General features: G+C 37.9%; 1 protein-coding gene across 1 annotated transcript in view; it reads left to right on the top strand.

Moving 5' to 3' along the window:
• Positions 1-23,627, top strand: part of LOC132034679 (lon protease homolog, mitochondrial-like) — a 41,692-nt gene extending 18,065 nt beyond the window's left edge. Inside the window, exons 7-21 of the mRNA XM_059425055.1 lie at positions 248-346; positions 1,548-1,613; positions 1,687-1,773; positions 1,970-2,009; positions 2,976-3,147; positions 4,959-5,083; positions 15,167-15,297; positions 15,389-15,493; positions 15,732-15,845; positions 17,094-17,261; positions 19,746-19,847; positions 20,016-20,237; positions 21,984-22,502; positions 22,770-23,140; positions 23,240-23,627. Coding sequence (XP_059281038.1) covers positions 248-346; positions 1,548-1,613; positions 1,687-1,773; positions 1,970-2,009; positions 2,976-3,147; positions 4,959-5,083; positions 15,167-15,297; positions 15,389-15,493; positions 15,732-15,845; positions 17,094-17,261; positions 19,746-19,847; positions 20,016-20,237; positions 21,984-22,502; positions 22,770-22,931 — 2,112 coding nt within the window. The 3' untranslated portion in view covers positions 22,932-23,140; positions 23,240-23,627. The remainder of the gene's footprint in view (positions 1-247; positions 347-1,547; positions 1,614-1,686; positions 1,774-1,969; positions 2,010-2,975; positions 3,148-4,958; positions 5,084-15,166; positions 15,298-15,388; positions 15,494-15,731; positions 15,846-17,093; positions 17,262-19,745; positions 19,848-20,015; positions 20,238-21,983; positions 22,503-22,769; positions 23,141-23,239) is intronic.
• The last annotated feature ends 322 nt before the right edge of the window (positions 23,628-23,949 follow it).

Below are 23,949 nucleotides of genomic sequence, written 5' to 3'. Positions count from 1 at the left end.
GTTCCACCATACGGTCTCAACAGAGTCAGAAATGTGCGATTTTTCCCTAGCCTGTCCTCTCTACTTCATGAAGAAACAGAAAGTATTCAAAAGGACCTCTTGTAATTTTTGGTGCAATAAAAATAGAAGCTCTTTTATCATTATTGCCTATATAATGATTCAACCAATAGATTTTTGTCTTTTTATGTATTGCATGCGTATTACTATGTTTATCACCATTCAATATTCTAACTTCTTGAAGCTACAGCATATTGGTGATTTCAATTATGCAAGGTTAGCAGATTTTGGAGCAGCAATATCTGGAGCCAACAAGCTACAATGCCAGCAAGTGCTTGAAGAGCTAGATGTAAGTTCCTGTGGTTCAAGAAGTTAGATACATACCATTTTCTGTATGTGCGTTGTGTCAATACAAACCCCTTGGAGAGAGGAGCCTGTGAACTTCTATAACATAATGACTACTGGGCGGAGCCTACATATAACTATATAAGTGGATGCATTGGTTTACCAGTATTGTAAATTCTATCCACTCTTGGAGACAGCGAGGTTTTATTACTAGGAGGCAGGTCTAAGAAATTTTCCTCGCCATTTGTTTTCTATAAGATTTAACTAAAAAATTTACTTTTGGTTAATCTTCTTTCAGAGACACAGAGAGAGAGAGAGAGAGAGAGAGAGAGAGAGAGAGAGAGAGGGAGAGAGAGAGGAGCCTATGAGCTTCTGCTAATGTAATGACTGCTGGGCAGTTACTACGTATAAGTGGATGTATTGCTTTACCAGTTTCGTAAGTTTAATCACTCTTGAGGACCACGAGGTTTTAGTACTATGAGGCAGGTCTAAGAATTTTTCGTCACCATTTGTTTTCTATAAAATTTATCCACACAAAGATTTATGTTACTTAGTGCTTCCTTGATCTAAAAAGGGAAAGGGCTGAAAGTTCAAAAAGGGAGGATCAAAGAAAACATCTTATCGGTAAACTCTCAATTTCTCGCTGATAGGCAAAATCCCTCTCATTGGCTTTCTTTGCTCGAAAATGGCTTAGGAACCTAAAGTTTGTTAAAGTGAAGCTACTTATTTTGAGAAATTAGAAAGGGAAAATATTCAGTTTAGAACAGCTAAGAAATTTTATTTCCTCATTCGATCATCAGAGACCAATTGGTGGGTTAAAGGATCATTTACTCGCATTAATGGTTATTTCAAGATTTTCAATTGAACTGAGCGCTTGAATGTCAAAACCAAGCGGTGGTTGTTTTTCCTTGGCTTATTGAACCAGCGTATGGACATTCCCCCTTTGATGACTCGCAATAGAGAAAGCCTAAATTTCCTATGTGGACTGAAAGGAAGTTGGAGATGGACATAGATCCCTTCCTGTCCGGCGTGTTGGAAATAAAGCAATGTCTTTTTTTTTTGTTGTATTTTTTTGGAAGCAATCTTCACTGGCACAAGGATCTCCCTTTTTGTCTGCTGAGGGATCAAAATACAGTGTGTATATAAGATTAAGTGAATGGTCCCTTCATTTTGTTTTATAGCTAACCTCATAATACCCACATCAGGTGCATAAACGGTTACAACTTACGCTGGAGATAGTGAAGAAAGAAATGGAGATTAGTAAGATTCAGGTAAATGCACGTACCAGAACTTTGAATTGTTATGCATGCATTTAGAAATTTACGTCTTCTTTGTTTTCTGCAGGAATCAATAGCAAAAGCAATCGAAGAAAAGATAAGTGGAGAGCAACGCCGTTATTTGTTGAATGAACAATTAAAGGCCATAAAGAAGGCATGTGGCTATGTGCAGCTTTTTATGTTAACATCCTTAAACTTAGTTAAACTTACATATGTTTATTCCTATATATGTTGAGCTTCTGATTCTTATGTCTGATCCATTGTGTTTTGAATGAAAGAGTTGATTTCAAAATTGCTTCCTCACACGGGCACTTTCGGTATGACTGTGATTTTGATTGCCTTAAATGCAGGAACTAGGTTTGGAGACTGATGACAAGACAGCTCTTTCTGGTTCGTTTTCTTAATTATTACTGAAATGGATGATGTACTTTTTGGATTTATTACGGCCAGACATGTCCAGTTGGCCAGTGAAACATCTTATACTGCCCTGGTAAAAATCCTGGGAGCAGTAGCATAAGAAAACCATTTGCAGTTTTGTCCTTTCTGTCATAAAAGTTATATGATGGCCGATTGATCTTGTTTTACCATTGACTCTCCACAAGAAGCATGAATAGCATTCAGGCTACTATTGGCTTTACTAATAGAAAGTTGAATGTTGATTTTTCGTTGTACACTGTCCAACCAACTTTATTGACACACCTTCTAAAACTATTTTAAGACATTGCTATTTGACAGATTAAAACACATATTATTTGTAAGGGGCTTTTTGGTTCTTACTAAAGCACTTGATAAGACGATATTTGGAATCCTTCAACTTCGATTTCCGAAAGGTTAATGTCTACCATACTTGGTATTGTTGCAAAGTTACTTCAACATGGATTTACTGCACATTATCCGAGGCACTGCAATGTCGTTTATTCAAGTTATGGACTGCTCATGATTCAGATTTATCCTCCTGCAATCTTTTCTTTTTCTCTTGAATTCCTTCCTGTTTCCCTTCTTAATATACTGCGGTATTTAGAAGGCTACTTGCTTTCTCCGTCATATACTCTTTCTTCTCCCCTTTGCTTCTGTTAAGGAATGTAATGCTTATGGAGGTTCTTGTTCTACATTTCTTGTGAGAATGAACATTACAACATACTCTAAAATGTGGTTTTCACTGTTTCATTTCTCAATAATTTACACAAACTAGGGTAAAGTTGCACTTTGTAACATTTTTGGACAGACCTTGTTTTGGTTTTGAAGTTGAGAGAAGATATTGCCTAATTATTAGGTTCGCTTGGCTTAGACCTACAGTGTGTTGTTTCCTTTTTATTACATCTAATGGTGTGGAATTACCTATGTTTATTACTGCAGCAAAGTTCAGGGAAAGGCTGGAGCCTAATAAAGAAAAAATACCGGCACATGTTATGCAAGTTATTGAAGAAGAACTTACAAAACTGCAACTATTGGAAGCTAGTTCAAGTGAATTTAACGTAACACGTAATTATCTTGATTGGTTGACTGCCCTGCCATGGGGTAGTTACAGGTTAGTTGCCTATCTTGACTCTTGTTGTTTCGTCTTGGGTTCAATTCAACTGATTTTATCTTTATCCTTGATTATCTATCATATTTTTTGATGACATATCCTTGATTATCTATCATAGTGGAATCTGTTTGAGAGAAGGTGACTTAAATAACAAAATGGGAAGTGTTCTTATATTTTGAGAAGGTAACTATATTTGTATATATATAAACTGGACTACACAAAGCAGTGTAATCTTCCATAATTAGAAAGTGAAGTACAATTATAGTTTCTAGCACTTTGTCTTCTTACAAGTAATCTAAAACATCAAAAATAGACCCAACATCTTCTAAATACTTTTGTGTACACCAAATATAGGAAAGGACTAGACAATTCACCTTCAGCTTCTGTATAGAACTGTTGTTGTCTTCACCACATCTTTGATTTCTCTCCTTCCAAATTGTCCACCAAATGAAAGCTGGGACAATCTTCCATCTCTCTTTCTAATTGGATAGGCTACCATCTCTATTCCAGCATGCTAGGACTTCATGAATTCTTCTTGGCATGACCCACCAAAGTCTTCGATAATTGATCTGTTATTCTACAGTACAAAAAGAGATTGTGAAGTTTCCTTTTTTTTTTTTTTTTTTTTTTTTTTTGGGGCCAAAAGCCATGCAAAAGAAGCAACTTGTATGGAATTTCACTTTCCATATCAATTTCCAAGGCCAGTTAATCTGATTATTTGAAATGTTAAGTTCCTAATAAAGTTGACTTAACAGAGAATTCACCTTGTCTATTCCCAGGCCTAAAATTACCATCTTCAGTGGCAGAAATCTCTCTGAATTGTTCTAGGGTGTTGTTAGACTTTGTTAACCTGCCAATCTCCCAGTCATTTAACAGTCTACTGGAATTGAGATTCGATCATGAGTTTACCCAGACCTCTCCCACAGTTGCTTCCTGCTGCTAATTGAAGTTACAAATATCAGGGAAGAGCTCCTTCAGTGATCTTTGGTCTAGGCTGTTGTCTTTCCAAAAGGATGTCTTCATTCATTTCCTACTTTGAAGCTGGGTTTGTTTTTGAATTTAGGCCATAAGCTTCTGATGGATTTCCATAAAATGACCCCATAAGGGTTGTTCACAACTTTAGGTATCAATTTCCATACATCCCATATTTTAACTTGATAACATCCTTCCACAGAGATTGTTCTTCAGCAGCAAACCTCCATAACCATTTCATCATTAGGCTTTGATTCTAGACTCTCAAGTTCCCGATCTCAAAGACCCCCTTCCTTCTTACTAGCTGTAAGTGGCTGTATCTGATCGGATGGACCTTTCTCTTGTCACTGTTTCCTTTGCCAAAGAAAGTTCCTTCTAAGTGCATCCAATCTCTTCACAACACTTGCAGGGTTTGGAAATAAAAACATCATATAGGTAGACATGACATCAAGTACACTGTTTTTTATAACCTTATTGCCTAGTGATGTGACTTGCCTAGATTTCTATCGAGTAATATTGAGTTGTCTTCAACTTTTCTTTCTCCTTCTGTTCCTCTTATTTGGGTTCTCACATGTCATGCTTCTGGCTTTAATAATGCTTCCTTGGCATCCCAATTTATGAGTTTAGCCCAGGGTCTATCATAAGAAGAATCGCATTCGTGAGAGCAAGATTAGGATTGTACTGATGATGGGCTCGTTATATAGGATAAGTTGGGAGCTTGATTTGTCATAGTCCATGTCTGCTGATGGCGCTAGACTTGGCTTTATAGTTTTGTTCTCTGCCACGGTTTTATTGGCATTGGTTCCTAAGATTTTCTTCTTTTGTGATCGAAAATGCAGTGATGAAAACTTTGATGTACTACGGGCAGAAAAAGTTCTTGACGAAGACCATTATGGGTTAAGCGATGTTAAGGAAAGGATCTTGGAATTTATAGCTGTGGGAAAACTCAGAGGAACCTCGCAAGGTTGGTAAATGCCAGTTTTTTATTTTTGGAAATAATGACCCTCATTTTTTTAACATCTTTAATTTTGCAAGATCTATCCATAATCATATACTCCCTTTGTCCCAATTAATGTGACACTTTCCTTTTTATTCTGTCCCAAATAAAATGTCACCATTTTATATTTACAAAAAATTAAACTTCAAAATTCTCATTTATCCCTACTGAATTGATTTATAGTTAAGGCTTGTTATGAAAGCACAAGTAATTAGATGAGAAGGCAGAGGTAGTTATTCTACAAAAAACTAAATTTGATGGTGATGTGGGCAGCCTAGTACCACACTTATAGAGATCTATATGGGTCAATTATTTTTATCGGGAAGCAAGTGGAACCAGAGGGGGCATATTAATAATGTGGGACAAGAGAGTGATGGAAGGGAGCTAGTATGCATTGGTCAACAATCAACTTCATGCAAGATGATAGTGTTTGCTCAAAATTTCACCAGGTTTCTCACAGGGTGTATGCTTCAACCTGTACAGAAAGAAAAGAGCTATGGTAGGAACTGACGGGGCACAGAGGTTTATGTAATTGTCTATGGATAGCGTGTGGTGACTTTAATACTACTAGGTATTCTGATGGAAGGAGCCATAGTACTTATTCTAAAGCTATGTCTGATTTCTCAAAAATCATTAATAACCTCGAGCTAATTGATCCCCCTTTTGGAGGATCTTACACGTGTGAGGGAAAATAACTACAGAATTGCTTCTAGGATTGATAGATTTCTGTTCTGTAGAGTGGGATGAAAAGTTTAGAAACTGATGGTTCCAGATTTCTGTTCTGACCATAGACCTATTCAACTTCATTGGGGGACTGGGTCGCCAAATAATTGTACTTCAAATTTTAGAACTGGAAACTTATGGCTCCAAAGAGAGGGTTAAGGAATAGTGAGAATCTGTCAAAGCTGCACGTAGACCTGATTTTAGTTTTGCAACTAAGTTAAAGCTGCTCAAAGATAAGTTTAAAGAATGGAACTCAATAAAGTATGGTAACTCGCAAAAGAGAGTGGCTGATATTCTTAACCAAGTGAGCACTCTTGACAAAATACAAGAGTGACCAGTCTATCTGATGATAAATTTCTCATAGAGGCAAATCTACCTATGAAGTTTGAAGCGATAGTCAGGTTTGAGGAATTGCTTGGAGACAAAAATCTAGGGCGCTATGGTTGAACAAGTGGATAGGGAGACAAACTATTTCATAAGATGGCCAATCTCCGCAAAAGGTTCAACAACATTGATTATATTGAGATTAATGGGAAAGTGATATCTGGAACGAGAGGGCATTAAAGAAGAAATTTTGACCTTCTAAAAAAATTTATATGCAGAAACTGAGACATAGCCTGCTTTTTACACTCAAAATTGTTTTCCAGTAACAGGAGAAGAAAAGACATAGGTAGAAAGGCCTCTCAGGAGCTGGAGGTGCTGAATAGCATCAAAATATGTGCAACTGACAAGGCCCGTGGACCGGATGGTTACACCATAGACTTCCTCCAAGCTTGATGGGAGATACTGAAAGGGGATATTATGAAGACTTTGAACAATTTCTACTCCCAAGAATATTTTGGAAAAAGCTTTAATATTACCTTTGTGGCATTAATTCCTAAGAAGAATGGCTGAAAGATTTCAGGCCGATTAATCTGATTGGAAGTGTATACAAAATAATTTCCAAGATTCTCCCAAAGAGATTGAAGCAGGTGGTGGACACACTAGTAGATAAACAACATATGACATTCATAAAAGGAAGGCAAATCCTGGATACAGTCCTGATAGCAATGAACTAGTACACACTAGACTGCAGACTGGGATTAATCATTTAGGAGACTTTTGAATAATTGGGAAGTGGACAGGGTGTCAAATTTGCTGCATGAATTGGAGGGCTTCAGTGGCACTAAATCAGATTCAGATTCTATAAGATGGAAACATAACAAGGATGGGCAATTTTCAGTTAAAAGGGTCTATGAAATTGACAATGCACAACAAAACAGAAACCAGCAAATTTTGTGGAAAAATGTTTGGAAAAATATAGCACCAACTTAAGTGAAATGCTTTACATGGCTGGTAGTTAGAAGGGCTAGTTTGACTCATGAAGTTTTGAAGAGAAAGGGACAGATCATTGTCTCCAGATGTCCACTATGTGGGGAAACAGATGAGACCAACAGCCATCTCTTTCTACATTGTAAATTCACTGCACAGTACCCTCACAAACACAAAATGACCATGCCTGAGCACACTGCAGATCTACTGAGTTGCTGGATTAGAAGAGGAAGCAGAAAGAGCCAGAAGAAATGGTGGAGAATTATCCCACACTGTATCTGGTGGACTGTGTGGAGAGAGAGGAATAGTAGAAGCTTTAAAGATAGGTCCAATTCCATTCACATAGTTAAATGGAATTGTATTGTATCTTTTTATTTTTGGTGTAAAGAGAAAGAAATAGAGAAATCAGAACTTGTAGATTTGTTAGGCTCTCTGTAAGTAGTATCTACCCCTTCTTCTTAGTAGTTTTTTTTTTTTTTTTTTTTTTTGTCTTAAGGTTGCCAGCATATCCTTAATGCTGAGCAATACAACATTACAAGTTTCCAAAAAAAAAAAAAAAAAAAAAAAAAAAGGAAAATTCAGTTGAGCTCCAGATGCTTTCTATGCCAGGAGATGGAGGAAAGCAATAATAATCTTTTTCTGTACTGTAAAGTTACTGATATATAAATGGCAGATGTTCCTTTCCTTAGTTGGGATCAATGTTGCTCGGGCTCTTCAAAAATGTTGCTGCATTCGTGTCGGGTCCTCCAAAAATGCACTACTTTTGGAGGATCCGACATGCACTTCTCGACATTTTTGAGGAGTCTTAGCGACATAGGATGTGATCCAATGGGTAATGCCAAAAGACACCAAGGAGCTGTTATGGTGTTGGGACAATATTAATACAAAGGACAAATAGAGGATGTGATGGAGGATGACTATTGCATGCATATGGTGTACTGCGTGGAAGGAAGGAATAGTAGATGTTTTGAGGATAGAAATAGTTCTATACAGAGAATAAAGCTGAATTGTGTTTTGTCTTTTCAATTCTTGTGGAAAGAGAATTATATAGAGGATGCAGAACTACTTGTAGACTTTTTGGCCTCCCGTAATTTACCAGGCTTCCTTTGTTCTGTAAGTACTTGGCTTACCAGTTGAATAATATACTGTTATCTTATTCCAAAAGGAAGTGTCTAAAGGTTGTTTTAGACACAAATTTCGAAAGTCTTCAATTCTTTCTTAAACTTCATGCCTAGTTAAACAGTGCCACATAATTGGGATGGAGGGAGTATATAAAAAAAGAAATGATCCAGTTATTGCTTACTTTCCATTTTCACGCATTATAATGGACCAATGGATTTTTTTTTTTTTGAAACTAGTAACTTTGTATTCATCAGCATTAAGGGTATGCTGGCCACCTCCAAAAATTTACACTTTATTGAAAGAGAAATACTTACAGTAATCCTAAAAAGTCCACTAACTGAACTTCCTCTTCTATGGATTGTTCCTTACACCAAAAACTTAATGAAGTAATGACCTTCCATTGGATCTTTTGCAATGAACTTTCCTTGCCTTTAAAAATTCTGTCGTTTCTTTCCTTCCAAATGTTCCACCAGATGCAGGCAGGAACTGTTTTCCACCAAATCTTCTGACTCTTGCTCCCTCCCCTTCTTATCCAACAGCTTAGAAGGTCTGTAGTGTGTTCAGGCATAGTCCAGTTCACCCTTAGCCAAATTAATGAACAATGCCCAGACTTGTGCCGTAACTTTATAATGAACGACAAGGTGATTGTTTGTCTCTAAGGCCTCCTTGCATAATGTGCATCTTGAAGCAATGTTTATAGTAGGAAAAAATTTAAAAAATGCTCCCAGGCACTTATCCCAAGGCAATGCACTAAAGTTGCTTTGTGATACAGGTCACCAACTCCGATGGTCCTTCTGATCACCGGATTTCTCACTCTACTTCCTTTTCTTTCAACCTTCTAGGAGATGGATGATAGCATTTATTTCGCGGTAGGCTTTAAGTCTTATGATATTACTAGATCCTCAAATACAACAGAACATTGGTTTGACGGGACCGAAAGAGGTAAAAATTTCATCAGAAGAGTTTCTTTGAACAAGAAGACTTTGGAATGGATAGTCCAGAACATGAGGGAGGCATCAAAGGTACGAGGCAATGTAGTGAGAAGATGGAAGAGAAGAGAATGTTTCTCTGAGACCTTTTGCTCCAGGAATTTTTATGGCTTTGGCAGATATATTAGCATTATCAGTTTACGAGGGAGAAGGAGAGCGGTGATAATCATACCCGAAGTATCGTTTAATGCTGGCTGGACCTATCTAGCTGACAAGATTGGCAGATTCATTAATAGCTTTGTTGACAAATTTAATGTGAGGGAGCCTAGGTTTGTGGACAAAGAGTTCCAATATGCAGAAGCAATTAAAAGCTGTAAATGGTCGAACAATGAAGTGGTTGGAGGTTCCGCATTAAAGAGGGGAGAAGTTATTCAGATAAAAGAAGGTATGACACGTTATCAGAATATGGTACTTGGCAGATGCTTGGTTGGTTACTTTGTAAATGAGGAAGTTCCAACTCTGTATGACCTACGAAGATGGACTTCTTCCACTTGGAAACAGATCCATTGGCTCAATATTTATGCCATGGGAGAAAATCGATTTCTGTTTGAATTTCCATCCAAAAGCATAGCTGAGCAAGTCCCTGAAAGGGGAGTGGCACTGGAAAAGAGCCCAAATCAACCTTCAGCGGTGGTCTTCTTTATCAGGAGTCATAGAAAAAGGAAATATGCCAAATTCTGTCTGGATTAGGGTTGTGGGTGTGCCGCTCCAATTCTAGTCATCTGAAGTCTTCAGTCATTGGTGAATTTTGTGGAGGCTGGCTAGAAATAGAGGAACAGACTCAACTCCGGAATCATCTAAAGTGAGCTAGAATCAGAGTCAAAGGAGATGGTAGAGAGGTTCCTAAAGAAGTCATCCTGCAGCAAGGCAGACTTCTTTTTACCCTCCAGGTTTGGGTGGAATCTCCGGCGAGAGTCTTCATCGGAGAAGAAGATGAGAAAGAGGTGTTACATTCTTTTACCCAGCAGATATCGAAGACACCGGGTAAAAGTACAGTTACAGTCGCTAAGCAGAAGGAAAAGTCAGATGTTGCTGACTTTGCACGTGATTCTGCAGTGGCACGTGCAGTAGGTTCAAATTCAAATACTGAGAAGGGCCAAATTTATGTTGGATCTGCGAAGGGTTTAATTCTGGGCCCAAATAAATTTAATCGTTTGGCCCAATGTGAGTCTGAAAAGGGACTAGTTTTAAGTGAATCACATGGTGGGTCACGTGCATCTTCTACAGAACTTAAAACTCCCGATAGTTCCACTGTAGATGGCTATAAGAATCACTTCAACAACTTGAAAGAGATGGCATCCAAATTCCTCGAGTGCTTTGCCAATTGGGAAGCTTCTACCAACATGCAAAAGGCAATTTCAATTCCCTCCTCTTCTAAATTATCACTTCACACAGATTCCCCAGTTTTAGGGTTCAAGAAAGTGTCGAATTTAAATATTGGGTCGAGGAGGAAAGATGCAGGAGATAAAGGAATGGATCAGTACCAAGAGTTTGAAGAAGAAGAAGATAGGCAGATGGTCTTGCCAACTGAAAGTCAAGAGGATGAAGAGAAAATTGAAGAACATGGGAACACAAACCAGCTAACTCTACTGGGAGAGACTACTCCCATACAAACTGATTTTTCTGAATGTGAAAAGGAAGCAGTGATGAGATCGAACCTGTGGGTTCAGGGTAATATTGTGAGGATGAGCCAGGAATTCGGAGCAACATTTGAAGGTTGCTTTAGGGAGAGGTCAAAGCTTTATTCACAAAGATTGACCAGAGGAGAGAAAAAGAGATAACTTCAGCTATCTCAATAGAACATAATGCTGATAAACAGACAGTTCCTAGGGAGCTAAGAAATTTGATATTTGATATGAATTTCAAAGATGGGGAACCAAGAAGTGAATCAAGTAGGGGGAGGAAACTAATAACTCTTTTATAATGAAGATAAAAATAGTTTCTTGGAACGTGAGGGGGTTGAATATGGAGAGTAAAAGGAATACTGTAAGGAGTAGAATACAACAATGGGGGGCTGATATCTATGTTCTGGTGGAAACAAAATTGAGTGGGCAAGTGGGAAATTATCTACAACAACTCTGGGGAAACAGATGGGTGGGGGGTGTATGGCTTGAGTCATTAGGCAGTAGGGGGGCATTATAGTGTTATGGGATAAGAGGCAGTGGAGTGGAGAAATAGTGGAAAATGGGAATCTAAGTTTAACTTGTAAATTGTGTGGGATAAATCAAGATCTCATCTGGTTTATTACAGCAGTTTATGCTGATTGTGGGAGAATTGTAAGGAGGGAACTGTGGGAGGAGATAGGTGCTATGAGGGCTTTATGTGAGGGTCCGTGGGTGGTTTGTGGTGACTTTAATGTCACAAGGTTCCCATATGAAAGAATTGAATGTAGCAGGCTATCTGGTGCTATGAAGGAATTTTCTGAGTGCATCAATGAGGCGGAGTTGGTGGATTCTCCTTTATTTCGGGGGTCCTATACTTGGAGAGGGGGGACAAATCACAGAACTGCCTCTAGGATTGACAGATTTCTCTTTTCAACACTTTGGGATGAAATGTTCCTACAGATCAAACAGGATGTAATGCCAAACCTGGGATCTGATCATAATCCAATCATGCTAACATGCGGAGATTGGTCCTTTAAGAAAACTTATTTCAAGTTTGAAAATTGGTGGTTGAAGGTGGATGGTTTCAGAAGCAAAGTGCAGGAATGGTGGAGCTCCTTGATGTTACAGGAAGACCACCAGACTACAAGTTAGCTGCAAAGTTAAACTTGTTAAAAGGAAAACTTAAAGAATGGAGCAAGGAGAGTAAGGGAAACTGGAGGGAAAGAAAAGACAAAATACTGGAACAAGTTGGCAGCCTAGAAGTCATTCAAGAACAAAGACCTCTGACTGAAGATGAGCAATTGCAGAAGGCTCGGTTGGCTATGGAGTATGAAGAAGTGGCTAGAAATGAAGAGATAGCCTGGAGACAGAGATCTAGAGTATAATGGATCAAGAGTGGAGACAAAAACACAAAGTATTTTCACAGGATGGCCACATCTGACAAAAGATTCAACACTATTGACACTTTAATGGTTGATGGAGTTAGCTCCTCTGAACCTATGGATATTCAGAATGCAATTCTAGAATTCTATCAGAACCTTTACCGGGAGACAGAAGCATGGAGACCAAACTTGAACATTCAAGGTGTCCAAAGCATTACTGGAGAAGAGCAAATATGGATGTCAAGGCAATTTGAAGAAGATGAAGTATTGGAAGGGATCAAACTATGTGTTGTTGATAAGGCACCTGGCCCGGATGGATACACAATGGCCTTCTTCCAGGCATTTTGGGATGTTTTGAAGGAGGATTTGATGCTGACTTTTCAGAATTTCCATTCTCAACAAATGTTTGAAAAAAGTTTCAATGCCACCTTTGTGGCCTTGATTCCAAAGAAGGTGGGTGCAACTGAACTAAGGGACTTTAGGCCCATTAGTTTGATCACTGGTGTGTACAAAATAATTTCCAAAGTGCTGGCAGAAAGGTTAAAGAGAGTGGTGAGCAAGTTAGTCAATAATCACCAAATGGCATTCATAAAGGGGAGGCAAATTATGGATGCTGCTTTAATAGCAAGTGAGTGTATTGACACCTGACTTAGAGGAGAAGAGCCAGGAGTGATGTGCAAGTTGGATATTGAAAAAGCCTATGATCATTTGAACTGGAATTTTCTTATCAACACTCTACGATAAATGGGGTTTGATTGCAGGTGTCTAAAGTGGATGGAGTTCTGCATTAAAACTACCAGGTTCTCTATTCTAGTAAATGGAGAACCTGTGGGTTTTTTTCCTGCAGAAAGGGGGCTCAGGCAGGGGGACCCTTTATCCCCTTTCCTTTTCATTATAGCTATGGAAGGCTTGGACAGCAGGATGAGAATTGCTTCTCAAAATAGCTGGATCAAAGGATTTAATGTGAGAAATAGGGCTAATGAGGCTATGGAAATCTCCCATCTACTGTATGCTGATGATACAGTAGTTTTTTGTGAGGCAAATCAGGAACAGATCTGCCATCTGAGGGTGATACTAGTGGTTTTTGAAGCATGTTCTGGGCTGAAAGTCAACTGGAGGAAGAGCGGTATATTGCCAGTCAAGGAGGTGCAGCAGATCCAAGTGTTTGCAAGCATTTTGAATTGCAAGATTGAGAATTTGCCTACTGTTTATCTTGGAATGCCTTTGGGATCAATGCATAAAGCAGTGGAAATCTGGGATGGCATCATAGAGAAGATTGAAAAGAAACTAGCTCTATGGAAATCTCAATACCTATCCTTGGGAGGAAGACTCATCTTAATCAACTCAGCCTTGGATTCTTTGCCAACATATGTGATGTCCTTATTTCCTATCCCAAGCAAGGTGATTAAGGCTTTGGACACTCTAAGCTTTCTATGGCAAGGAAACAATGAGGAAAAAAAGTTTCACTTGGTAAATTGGGAAGTAGTTCAACAAAGCAGAATGCATGGAGGATTGGCGGTGAAGAACTTAAAATTACAGAATAAAAGCTTACTCATGAAGTGGTTATGGAGATATAATCAGGAAGATCAGGCACTATGGAAAGAGGTAATCCAGCATAAGTATAGCCAAAATGGGAAATGGTGTACAAATGAGGTGACAAATACCTATGGTGTGGGGGTATGGGGGACATTAGAGCTTTCTGGCTGGCTCTGAAGGCAAATGTTAACTACAAGGAGGGTAGGGGTGACAAGATTCTTTTCTGGAAGGAAAATTGGAGTGGACAGGGGACATTACAACTACTGTTTCCTAGCTTATTTTCTATAAGCACAAATTCAGATAGTACAATAGAGGAGATGTGGTCTCCTCAAGGCTGGAATTTAGTTTTCAGAAGACTTCTAAATGATTGGGAAATAGCATGGGTAGCAGAACTACTGACAGTAATTGGTGGATTTCAAGGAACTAATTTTGAGCCAGATAAATTGACATGGAAGCATAATCAAGATGGACTGTTCTCTGTGAACAGATTGTACAACAAGGGTTTGACTGAAATTTCAGGGAGGACACTAGGACCTTGGAAATCCATTTGGCAGAATGTGGTCCCAACTAAGGTGAAGTGTTTCACCTGGCTGGTAGCTTGGAGAGCCTGCTTGACTCATGAAGCACTGCCAATGGAAAATATATCCACAAGACACTGAGATTTATGGTTCCCACATGCTATTTTGACATCACAGTGTAACAAGAATCTGGGGAGAAGTGAATTTTAGGTCATTTAAGAAATATTTAGTGGTCAAACTAGGTAATATTTCTATGTCAGTCGAGATGTTTCTCCTATTTTTTCAGCCACGACTGCTTGCATTAGGGTAGGCTATCTACATCACACCTCTTGGGGTGAGGCCCTTCCTGGACCCTACTAACGCGGGATGCTTTTTGCACCGGGCTGCCCTTTTCCTTTTTCTTCCATTAAAAATCAACAAATGTGATTTAAATAGCTGCACCTTGGGCCATAGTTTGTTCTAAGGTGCTTTTCTTACTTTCTGATATTGTGCTGACCATGATTGGGCATTTACCGTGTGGTGTTCTATTGATGATTGACTTTCATTACCAGCTGTAGTTGTATATCTTTACGACATTGAACTTGGGATGTGCTTATTGTTGAGGGCAATTTTTGAGAACTATGAACTGCTGAGGAAAAACAGATATTTGTATCGAAAGTAACAATATGATCGAAAAACGAAGGGTAAATTAGACTCTACAAAAAAGTCCTTCCACTATAGCTAGGACAATATCAGTTTCAAGTGATGATATTAATCCCATACACTGATACTATCTTTCACGTGTGCTTCACCAGATTTATCTCATTTTAATTTATGATGTGGGTCAGGAACTGGAAACACTCATTGCTCAGTTTTACTTGAACAGGGAAAATCATATGCCTCTCTGGCCCTCCTGGAGTGGGAAAAACCAGTATAGGTCGTTCAATTGCACGTGCATTGAACCGCAAGTTCTACCGATTTTCTGTTGGAGGATTGTCTGATGTTGCTGAAATAAAGGTATGGAAAGAATCTGACCACCTCAAACAGAGTTAATTTGTGGTGCACAGAATCTTGAATTTCCATGGCTAACTTTGGAATACACATCAAGGGACATCGACGAACTTATATTGGCGCCATGCCGGGGAAGATGGTGCAATGTTTAAAAAGTGTGGGAACAGCTAATCCTCTTGTTTTGATAGATGAAATTGATAAGGTATGTTATGGTTCGCAGAGTTGCCACATCAGTTATATGCCTTTTGACTACGAGAGACGTCTTGGTTCTTTTTCACTTTTGAATCTCTCTTTTTGTCTAATGACCACAAGGAAGAATTTTGAGCATGACATATTGTGTTTTTGCTTGGATTTCTTCTGCACACTTAATGATTGGAAAAATGTGGATAACTATAGATTAGTTTTTAATGATAGCCCTGTACTTTTTGCTTCTATGACAGCTGGGAAGGGGACATGCTGGTGATCCAGCAAGTGCTATGTTGGAGCTTCTTGATCCAGAGCAGAATGCAAATTTCTTGGATCATTATCTTGACGTCCCTATTGATTTATCAAAGGTTAGTTGTTTCCAGGTCCAGTTATCAGATAATTCTGGCTGTTGATTGGCCCTTGTGAAATGCCTCTAAAAGCATTTGATGAGTGGTGGCTAACGTGATGTTAAAATCTTCCAAGTATCTAAAATCATTCTGCTCTTTCACTTTTTTTTTAATTCCCCCTCCTTTTTATTATTGGTTGATATTTGCTCTTGCCTCGTCTTTAGTATGTTTGGTATAAGTTTCATGACTGAACCTGCTTTTCTATTGTCCATAATGAAAGGTTATTGGAAGTATTTTATTTCACGTCTCTGCTACCTCAGTTTTTATCTCTCTGACTGTATTATTATTAGTGTAAGTAGAATGTTGTTTTCTTGATACTCGATCCAAAACTAGGTTTCTTTGGCATTGGGTTCTCGGTGAGCGTTCAATAGGAAAGGTTGATGCATTGAGCTTTCCTACTGTCTGTTGAAAGTATCTTTGAGGTTTTTATTGACGAGGGATATGGTTTTATACCGCTTGAAGTTTTTGATAATTGGAGCAGCATCATTTGAGTATTTAGCAGTTAGTTTACCTGTTGAGTAAAGATTTGTCCCTTAATTCAATTATGACAACTTTACACCGAGTAGTAGTATTTCATTTTGTCTTAACAAACATCAGAAAATCAACAAAATGACTAGAGAGAGAAGGTGGATGGGTATATTTGCATACAATTTCATTTTTTTTTTTTTTTGAGAAGGTAGCATTCATTTGTATTTATCTTTTGACTGTGATAATTTACTGTTTGTAGCATTCATTTGTATTTATCTTTTGACTGTGATAATTTACTGTTTGTTCCTATGTCTTTTCGTGATGGTAAATATTTGTGTTATATTTCCAAATTGCATTGTTAAAAGAAATCATCTTTCTGTTAATTAGGTTGTACTTTTGGTCTGACTTGGTTATTGGCAGGGAGGCAAGATCAGAACCTTGAATTATAGATGTTGAGTTATATATGAACCTTATGGAACTTATAAAATTCAACCTCAAGGTTTTAGTGAACTTGTCCAAAGGATAATTATGATTGTAAAATTCTTTTTCTTGCCAATAATGGAAAACAAATCGGAGCTTTGACGCCTTCAGGTTCCTGAAGGCTTTCAAGCCTTGTTTTCTATCCTCTTTGTTTAATACAGTTACCAACTTCATTGTACTTTAAGGAGGAACAACACGTTTATTACTTTTTCGAATGCGAAATCTGATGTTGATACTCATTTTTCCTTTTTGTGGCTGCAGGTTTTGTTTGTCTGCACAGCCAATGTCGTAGAAATGATACCTAATCCTCTTTTAGATAGAATGGAGGTAATTTCAATCGCTGGTTACATAACTGATGAGAAAATGCACATAGCACGGGATTATTTGGAAAAGAGTACTCGTGAAACATGTGGGATCAAGCCTGAACAGGTATGTCTCAAAGAAACGTCCCTAGTTGCATCTCACTGGTTATCTCCTGTACATGTCACATTTGTCGGTGGAGTTTGTGCATATTTTTAGGTTCCAATTTTGAAATCTCAGAAGCAGACATAGGTCTGTCAGGAAAGTGTTCACAACTTGATTGGGCAAGAATTTAACTTCTTAAAGTAATATGTGAAAAGCTTTATCCAATTAGAAGTTTATGGAATAAAATATATGATTGTAAAAGTTCAGGGGATCAATCTCTCTGCACTCTTCCCTTTAGAAATGGCTAACATGGATATAGTAAATTCTTTTCTAGGTTTTGCCATATGCTTTAATATTTCCTGGAAAATATACTGTTTGATCCAGTGATGCATTTTCATCTCCGAGCCTCATACATTTTAGCAATATTCTTACCTCCAATGCTAATGGATTATAAAATTTTATACTATCTCTTCCCCTCACTATCCCTTGCAAAACGTACTTAGGTAGTTCACATAAATAGCTAAAGAGTCCATGTTGCAGTATATATCCTCTCAAGCATTGCTTTCTCTTGAGGAATGTTTGCATGATCGAGCCAAACTGTGACTGCCTTTGCTACCCAATGTGCTCGTGCATCATTAACACAACTAGTGTGCCACACTTGGCTGGGGATATGAATTAATTATCAAGCTTTTTTTTTTTTTTTTTTCACCTAAAGTATAAAACTACCAGTAAAAGCTTACTTGGCAAAAATTACTGTCGAGAATGGATCTTGGGCCTAACTCAACCCCAAAAGCTAGCTCATGAGGGGAGGATTTCCCAAGTCCATATAAGGAGACCATGTACCCTTTAACCTTGTAAGTCATGGTTAACTCTAGGATTATGATCTGTGGTGTTTTTGTGTTAAGGAGTTACCAATGTTTGTATTAATCTATAATTGTGGACCAGCAATGCTGTTATAGGCTGATTCTGAGGCGAACCTAAGCCTGAAATTTAGTTAAAATCAAGTTGTGCGCTTTGTATCGCTGAAGTAGCACTTTAATGTAGGTGCTTAGGTGCTAAGACGTGAGCTCATTCCCCTCAGGCTCTTTCTTTGAGAAAGCAGTACTAAACATCAAATATAGTTGGTAACCTGATATATTAATTGTTAGAAAACGTTGCAGATGAATTTTTGATGATTAAAAACAAGCGACTAAAAGTTTAGTATAAGAAAGCTAGCTGCAGGAAACGTAAAACTTCGTCTTTTGCATCTAAATCAGAAACTTAAATTGATTTCTAAACATGATTGCTATGGTTTAACTTCACATATTTTGCTTAGTTGTTGTAACTTAAAGTTATTTTTTGTTGTATTATATATGTGTGTTTTATTGTTTTCATTAGCACTTTTCTTTGTTAAGGCTTATGTTTGATTCCATATTGCCCTTGGAGCCCCAACAGACTTTGTCCATTTTCTCTGTTTTTTGCTTTTGACTGTGGACGTAAAACTGTTTTATGGTGCTTAATTGGTTCCCGGGTGGGGTTTAATTGATTAATAAGGCAATTGAAAGGATGCAAGTACATATATATTCTCCCACAGCCTTAAAGATGAAATTGATGTAATTCGGGGAACTTTATATTTAGCTCTCTAATTTGGTCTTTAGTTGAGGTAAATGACATTTTTCGGAACACATTCCCCCCCACACACCCCCCCCCCCCCCCCCCCCGAAAAAAAAAAAGAAAAGAGAAGATATCTTCCACTTTGAATATGGGCGTCAGAAGTTAATCAGTTGATATCTGGGAGGGCTTATGGATACCTTGGTTAGTCGCGACTTTTCTGAGCGAATAAAAGCAGTTCAAATTTTGTACCTTTTCACGACATAGTAGTAGCTTTTTGCTTATCCAATGGCAGACAGAGACAGGATTAGGGAATAACTTTGCTGGAAATTCTAACTTCCGGATACTCCTGTAAAAATGTTCAAGTTGATGGGTAATCAAGTGGAGAAGATGCAGCGTTTGAGCTAGTGGCGGAAATTTGGCGAAGAGTGTACATATTTTCTTCTCACTTGTGTTGAGGGTGTGCAAAAATAAATATATACTCATAATAGCTAACATTTAACCTATGTACACTGCGTAATTTTCAGGTGAAGGGTGTGTACTGGACCACCCTTCGCCTAAGGTGGGTCCGCCCATGGTTTTAGCTCGTGTATATGTCACCTCTCTCCCTCTCCCTCTCTCTCAGGCTATTTACATGCTGAGTGGTAGTCTCTCAGATGTAGAGAATGTGAACTCAAGTTCGAGAATTAAGTGTGCAGACATTATGTTAGTAATTCACTGCAAAATTCAAAGGGCTGAATTGTTGATGTTTGATTTTTATCTTTCCACATGTATAATTATCCTGACAGTTAGCATATGTGATTTTAGGAAGACTTTTGATTGATGCCTTGATGCTGTTTTTCATATATGTCACAAGTTACATTGAAGCATTGCTTGCAATAAGCTAATGCTATTGGCTTCATGAATTCTTTATTTCAGGTTGAAGTGACTGATGCAGCTCTTCTTGCTTTAATAGAAAATTATTGCAGAGAAGCTGGTGTTCGCAATCTGCAGAAGCAGATTGAAAAGATCTATCGCAAGGTTCTGTGGCCTGCTCCCTTTTGCTTAAAACATCTGAGATGACATTGTCTGAATTTCATGCCTAGTGAACTTTCAAAAAAGCGAAGGTTATTTCATGAAATGCAACACGAACACTCGGAAATCATTTTCATGCTCTGATGCTTCGCACTTCCTGTTCTTGCTTTCCAGATAGCTTTAAAGCTTGTTAGGAAAGATGGAGAGATTGAGCCTCAGAATGCGGTGGTAGATGAGGTAAAAGCAGAATCTGTCCATCTATCAGACGAAATCAAGTCTAAGGAAGAAACTCAAGCTGGAGCTGAGTCAGCAGAGGGTAGCAATGATGACAAGTCCTCTTTAAATGTTGCTGAAGCTGAAGCACAGAAGTCTACCGATGAAGATATTCATTTACAGGTAAACGGAAAATAGTAAAAGGCAAAAATATGATATTAAACTTTGTACTTCAGGTGATTCTTGCCAGTTGCAATTATGTATGTTACAATGTATTTGAGTGCTTTTATCTATGCTTGAGATATAAATACAAGATGCAGTGTAATAGGTTAGTCTTGTATGCACAGAAGATATGTCTTTTTATACCTTGTTTTATTGTGTCATGTTGATTAAATGTGCTTAGCAGATGAATGTAAGAAGTCACTTATCTGACAATTATATAACATCAAACCAGCAAGGGAAGCACTTGGTATTCATTTGTACAACTAATTCTGCCTGGTATCCTTAAAAAGGTATCTATGCATGATTTGCATTTGGCTTAATAGCTCGGGACCCCCTTGAACTTGACACCTTTTGGTTGGTGTACACGTGGACTATTGTTAGTCCTGATTACCCCCTTGAGCCTAGTATTTTGATAGCCTTCATTCCCTTTCTAAACGCTGACATGGAAAAGAGTGTCTCCACAGACACTCTTTTAGGTGCGTGAAAGTGTAGAAAATCAGCTTCCAAGTGGGGTATTTTTCCACAGTTAATAACCAGTCATATACAAAAGTTTATTTGTTCCGAACAGTGCATTTCTTCTTACTTAATATACCACACATGTTTTACCTCAACTTTATATTTTTTTATTTCTTCTTTAGGTGCAAGGGTTATTTGTTCCAACTGTGTATTTCTTTTCTTCCAGTCCAAATTTGTAAAAAATACTTGACTAGAATTCTATTATTTTTAGCCACATAAACGGTTGTAACCAAAATAATGGAGTTCTAAGTGTAAAATTTTCTTTTTATGTCTTATTAGAGACAAACGACTATTTTTGCCTACTGCATACATTTTCTTTTTTGGGTGAGATCTGTAGAAAGAAATTGCTAAGCTTTATTATTTTTGCCAAATAATGAACTTTTCAACTGTGTTATGTTTGTTTAGATGCGGTGACGATTTTTTTCAACTGTGTATTTCTTTATTTTGGGGCTAAATCTGTAAAAAGAGACTTAGGTGAACCTCCATCATATTTATCCAAATAAAAAAATTTAGCTTAAATAATGGAGTTCCAAACATGTTTTTTAGAAATTTGTCTCAAAAAATGATTCAGAAAATTTATGAATTTAAAAAGGTAAAAAATTAATATTATAAAATGCCATGTGGAGAGAGGGTAGCACATCTCCTTGGACTAAGGTCGTCCAGGGGGTGAAGACTATTAAAATATCACATTCAGAGGGGTAATTAGGACCAACAGTAGTTCAGGTGTAGATTGAACAAAAGGTATCATGGTCTTGAATTATTAAGCCTTAGCATTTAATGTCATACATTGTAATTAGATTAGTGGTTTAAAAGCAAATTCTTTGGGGATGGAGGGGTTTCTTTAGTCCGACTAATTATACTTGATAGTCAAATTCGTTTCAATAAGTTGGCTACAATGTTTGAATGGCTTGCTTAAACTCAATTGTTCTAATATAAAACACGCGCACGCACTTTGATGTGTTTGATGTTATTTTTCCGCGCATACGCATACACTTTGATGTGTTTGATGTTATTTTTCCCCTCATATTTGCTTGTACTGAAGGAAGAAAATGTAGAGTTCTACAAATTAAGCTGCTAGTGAATAACGTCCTTATATTTTCCTGATATTGTGTGATTTATACTTGGAAGTTTACATAATCTATGTTTAATTATCCAACTGAATTTTGGTTACGGTGGTTGTGATCTTAACAGGATTCTCAGGAAACTGAGAAAGCTACAGAAAGTGAAGCAAGTAAAACAATAGATAAAGTGGTCGTGGACTCACCAAACCTAGCTGATTATGTAGGCAAACCTGTTTTCCATGCTGAGCGCATATACGATCGGACCCCAGCTGGAGTTGTGATGGGTCTTGCTTGGACTTCAATGGGTGGCTCAACACTCTATATAGAAACGTCTATGGTGGAGCAAGGAGAAGGAAAAGGGGCTCTCAATGTAACAGGACAACTAGGCGACGTAATGAAAGAAAGTGCCCAAATTGCCCATACAGTTGCCAGGATCATTTTGCAGGAAAAGGAGCCTGATAACCAGTTCTTTGCAAATAGTAAGCTTCATCTTCATGTTCCTGCAGGTGCTACCCCTAAGGATGGCCCTAGTGCTGGTTGTACTATGATAACGTCCTTGTTATCTCTTGCCATGAAAAAGCCTGTTAAAAAGGATCTGGCAATGACTGGGGAAGTCACGCTAACTGGAAAAATTCTTCCTATCGGAGGGGTATGTTTACAATTCTTACACCTTTCCTTAATGTGCTTTCTAATTTTCGATGATTTTATCTTTTATGGTGTTTATGCTTTATTATTTTCCTGTGTCGTGTGTAAGCATAATAAGAGTGGTCTATTCATTTTGACCATCATTAAAAGGATTCATGAGAGTTTCAAAGCTGTATCAACTATAGTGTTTAGTAGCATTTGGAACATAATTGCGACCCTGCCAACGTTGAGTTCATCTTGTGAAGTGCTTACTTTTTTGGTTCAATAATAGGTCAAGGAGAAGGCCATAGCAGCACGGCGAAGTGGTGTGAAAACTATTATCTTCCCTTCAGCTAATCGAAGAGATTTTGATGAACTTGCTCCTAATGTCAAGGAAGGGCTTGATGTACACTTTGTGGATGAATACAAGCAAATACATGATTTGGCATTTTGACAGCCAGAGTACATAATATTTAAGTTGTTTTGGTGACAAATTGTCCAGCTGTAGGTTGAGTTCGCCTGCTCATTCATTCTGGTCCTTATGCCCGGAGACGTAGTTTTGTTTTCCTCCTTGTTTCATCTTTGCAAACGTTTATTGATGTCAAAACAAGCAGCTTTGATATTTTACACCATTGTATCACATAATTCATAAATCTCATGAAGGTAAGATTTGACGGAAGTTTCTGATTTATTAGACTCCACCTACTGTTAAAGTTTCTTGGATATTGTTTTTGACCTCTTGGCATCTTTTTTCTCTTACAGGCGAAGAGACAAAAGAAGGAAAAACGAAAGGAAGAAACGGAGAACAGTAAGGAACCTTATATCCGTTTCCATCAACGTACAGACAGTTGGTTCTTTATGTTAGCTGTCTAATCTGCGACCAGTATGCAAGCATAGCTAGTATTGATGTGTGTACTCTTTCTTGGTCACGAGATGGTCGTCTTAGTCTCTTTTTGTTGTTTCTTTCTTTGATAGTAGTAGCTTGCAAAGTGCAGTTTCGAGGATCAAATTCTGCTACAAAAGAAAAGTAGATATATCGATGCTTTCATCAATAAAATAACACCTGATGTACTTGTGTTAAAATCCATTAAATGGGTATTAATAGAACTGTTAAGAGTAGACTACCCCAAAAATTCATTTTCACATTCTACTTTCCAAGGTCTCAATTATCGTTTGATCGCTAATACAAACTTTTTACCTATCTTCCTTTCAATAGTGATGAGAGAGAACTATAGTTTGGTTACGATGCTCTAACTGCAACTTTTGAGGGAGCTTCACTTTTTTCTTGGTCTTGTCAATTTTGTAACTCTTGATGAATGGGTTCCCTTTCCTTAAAAATCTATAGATCTTTGGAGTCTATTTAGAGATGCAGCTTAAATAATTTGCCATTATGAAGTTCAAATGATTGGGCCCAAATACATAGACGGTGCCTCCCGTCGAACTTGAGCGTGTCTTGCCAAACATTTACTTTC

Source organism: Lycium ferocissimum, chromosome 2 (genome assembly GCF_029784015.1).
Source record: "Lycium ferocissimum isolate CSIRO_LF1 chromosome 2, AGI_CSIRO_Lferr_CH_V1, whole genome shotgun sequence".
NCBI lineage: Eukaryota > Viridiplantae > Streptophyta > Magnoliopsida > Solanales > Solanaceae > Lycium > Lycium ferocissimum.
This window is presented reverse-complemented; position numbering and strand designations above follow the sequence as displayed.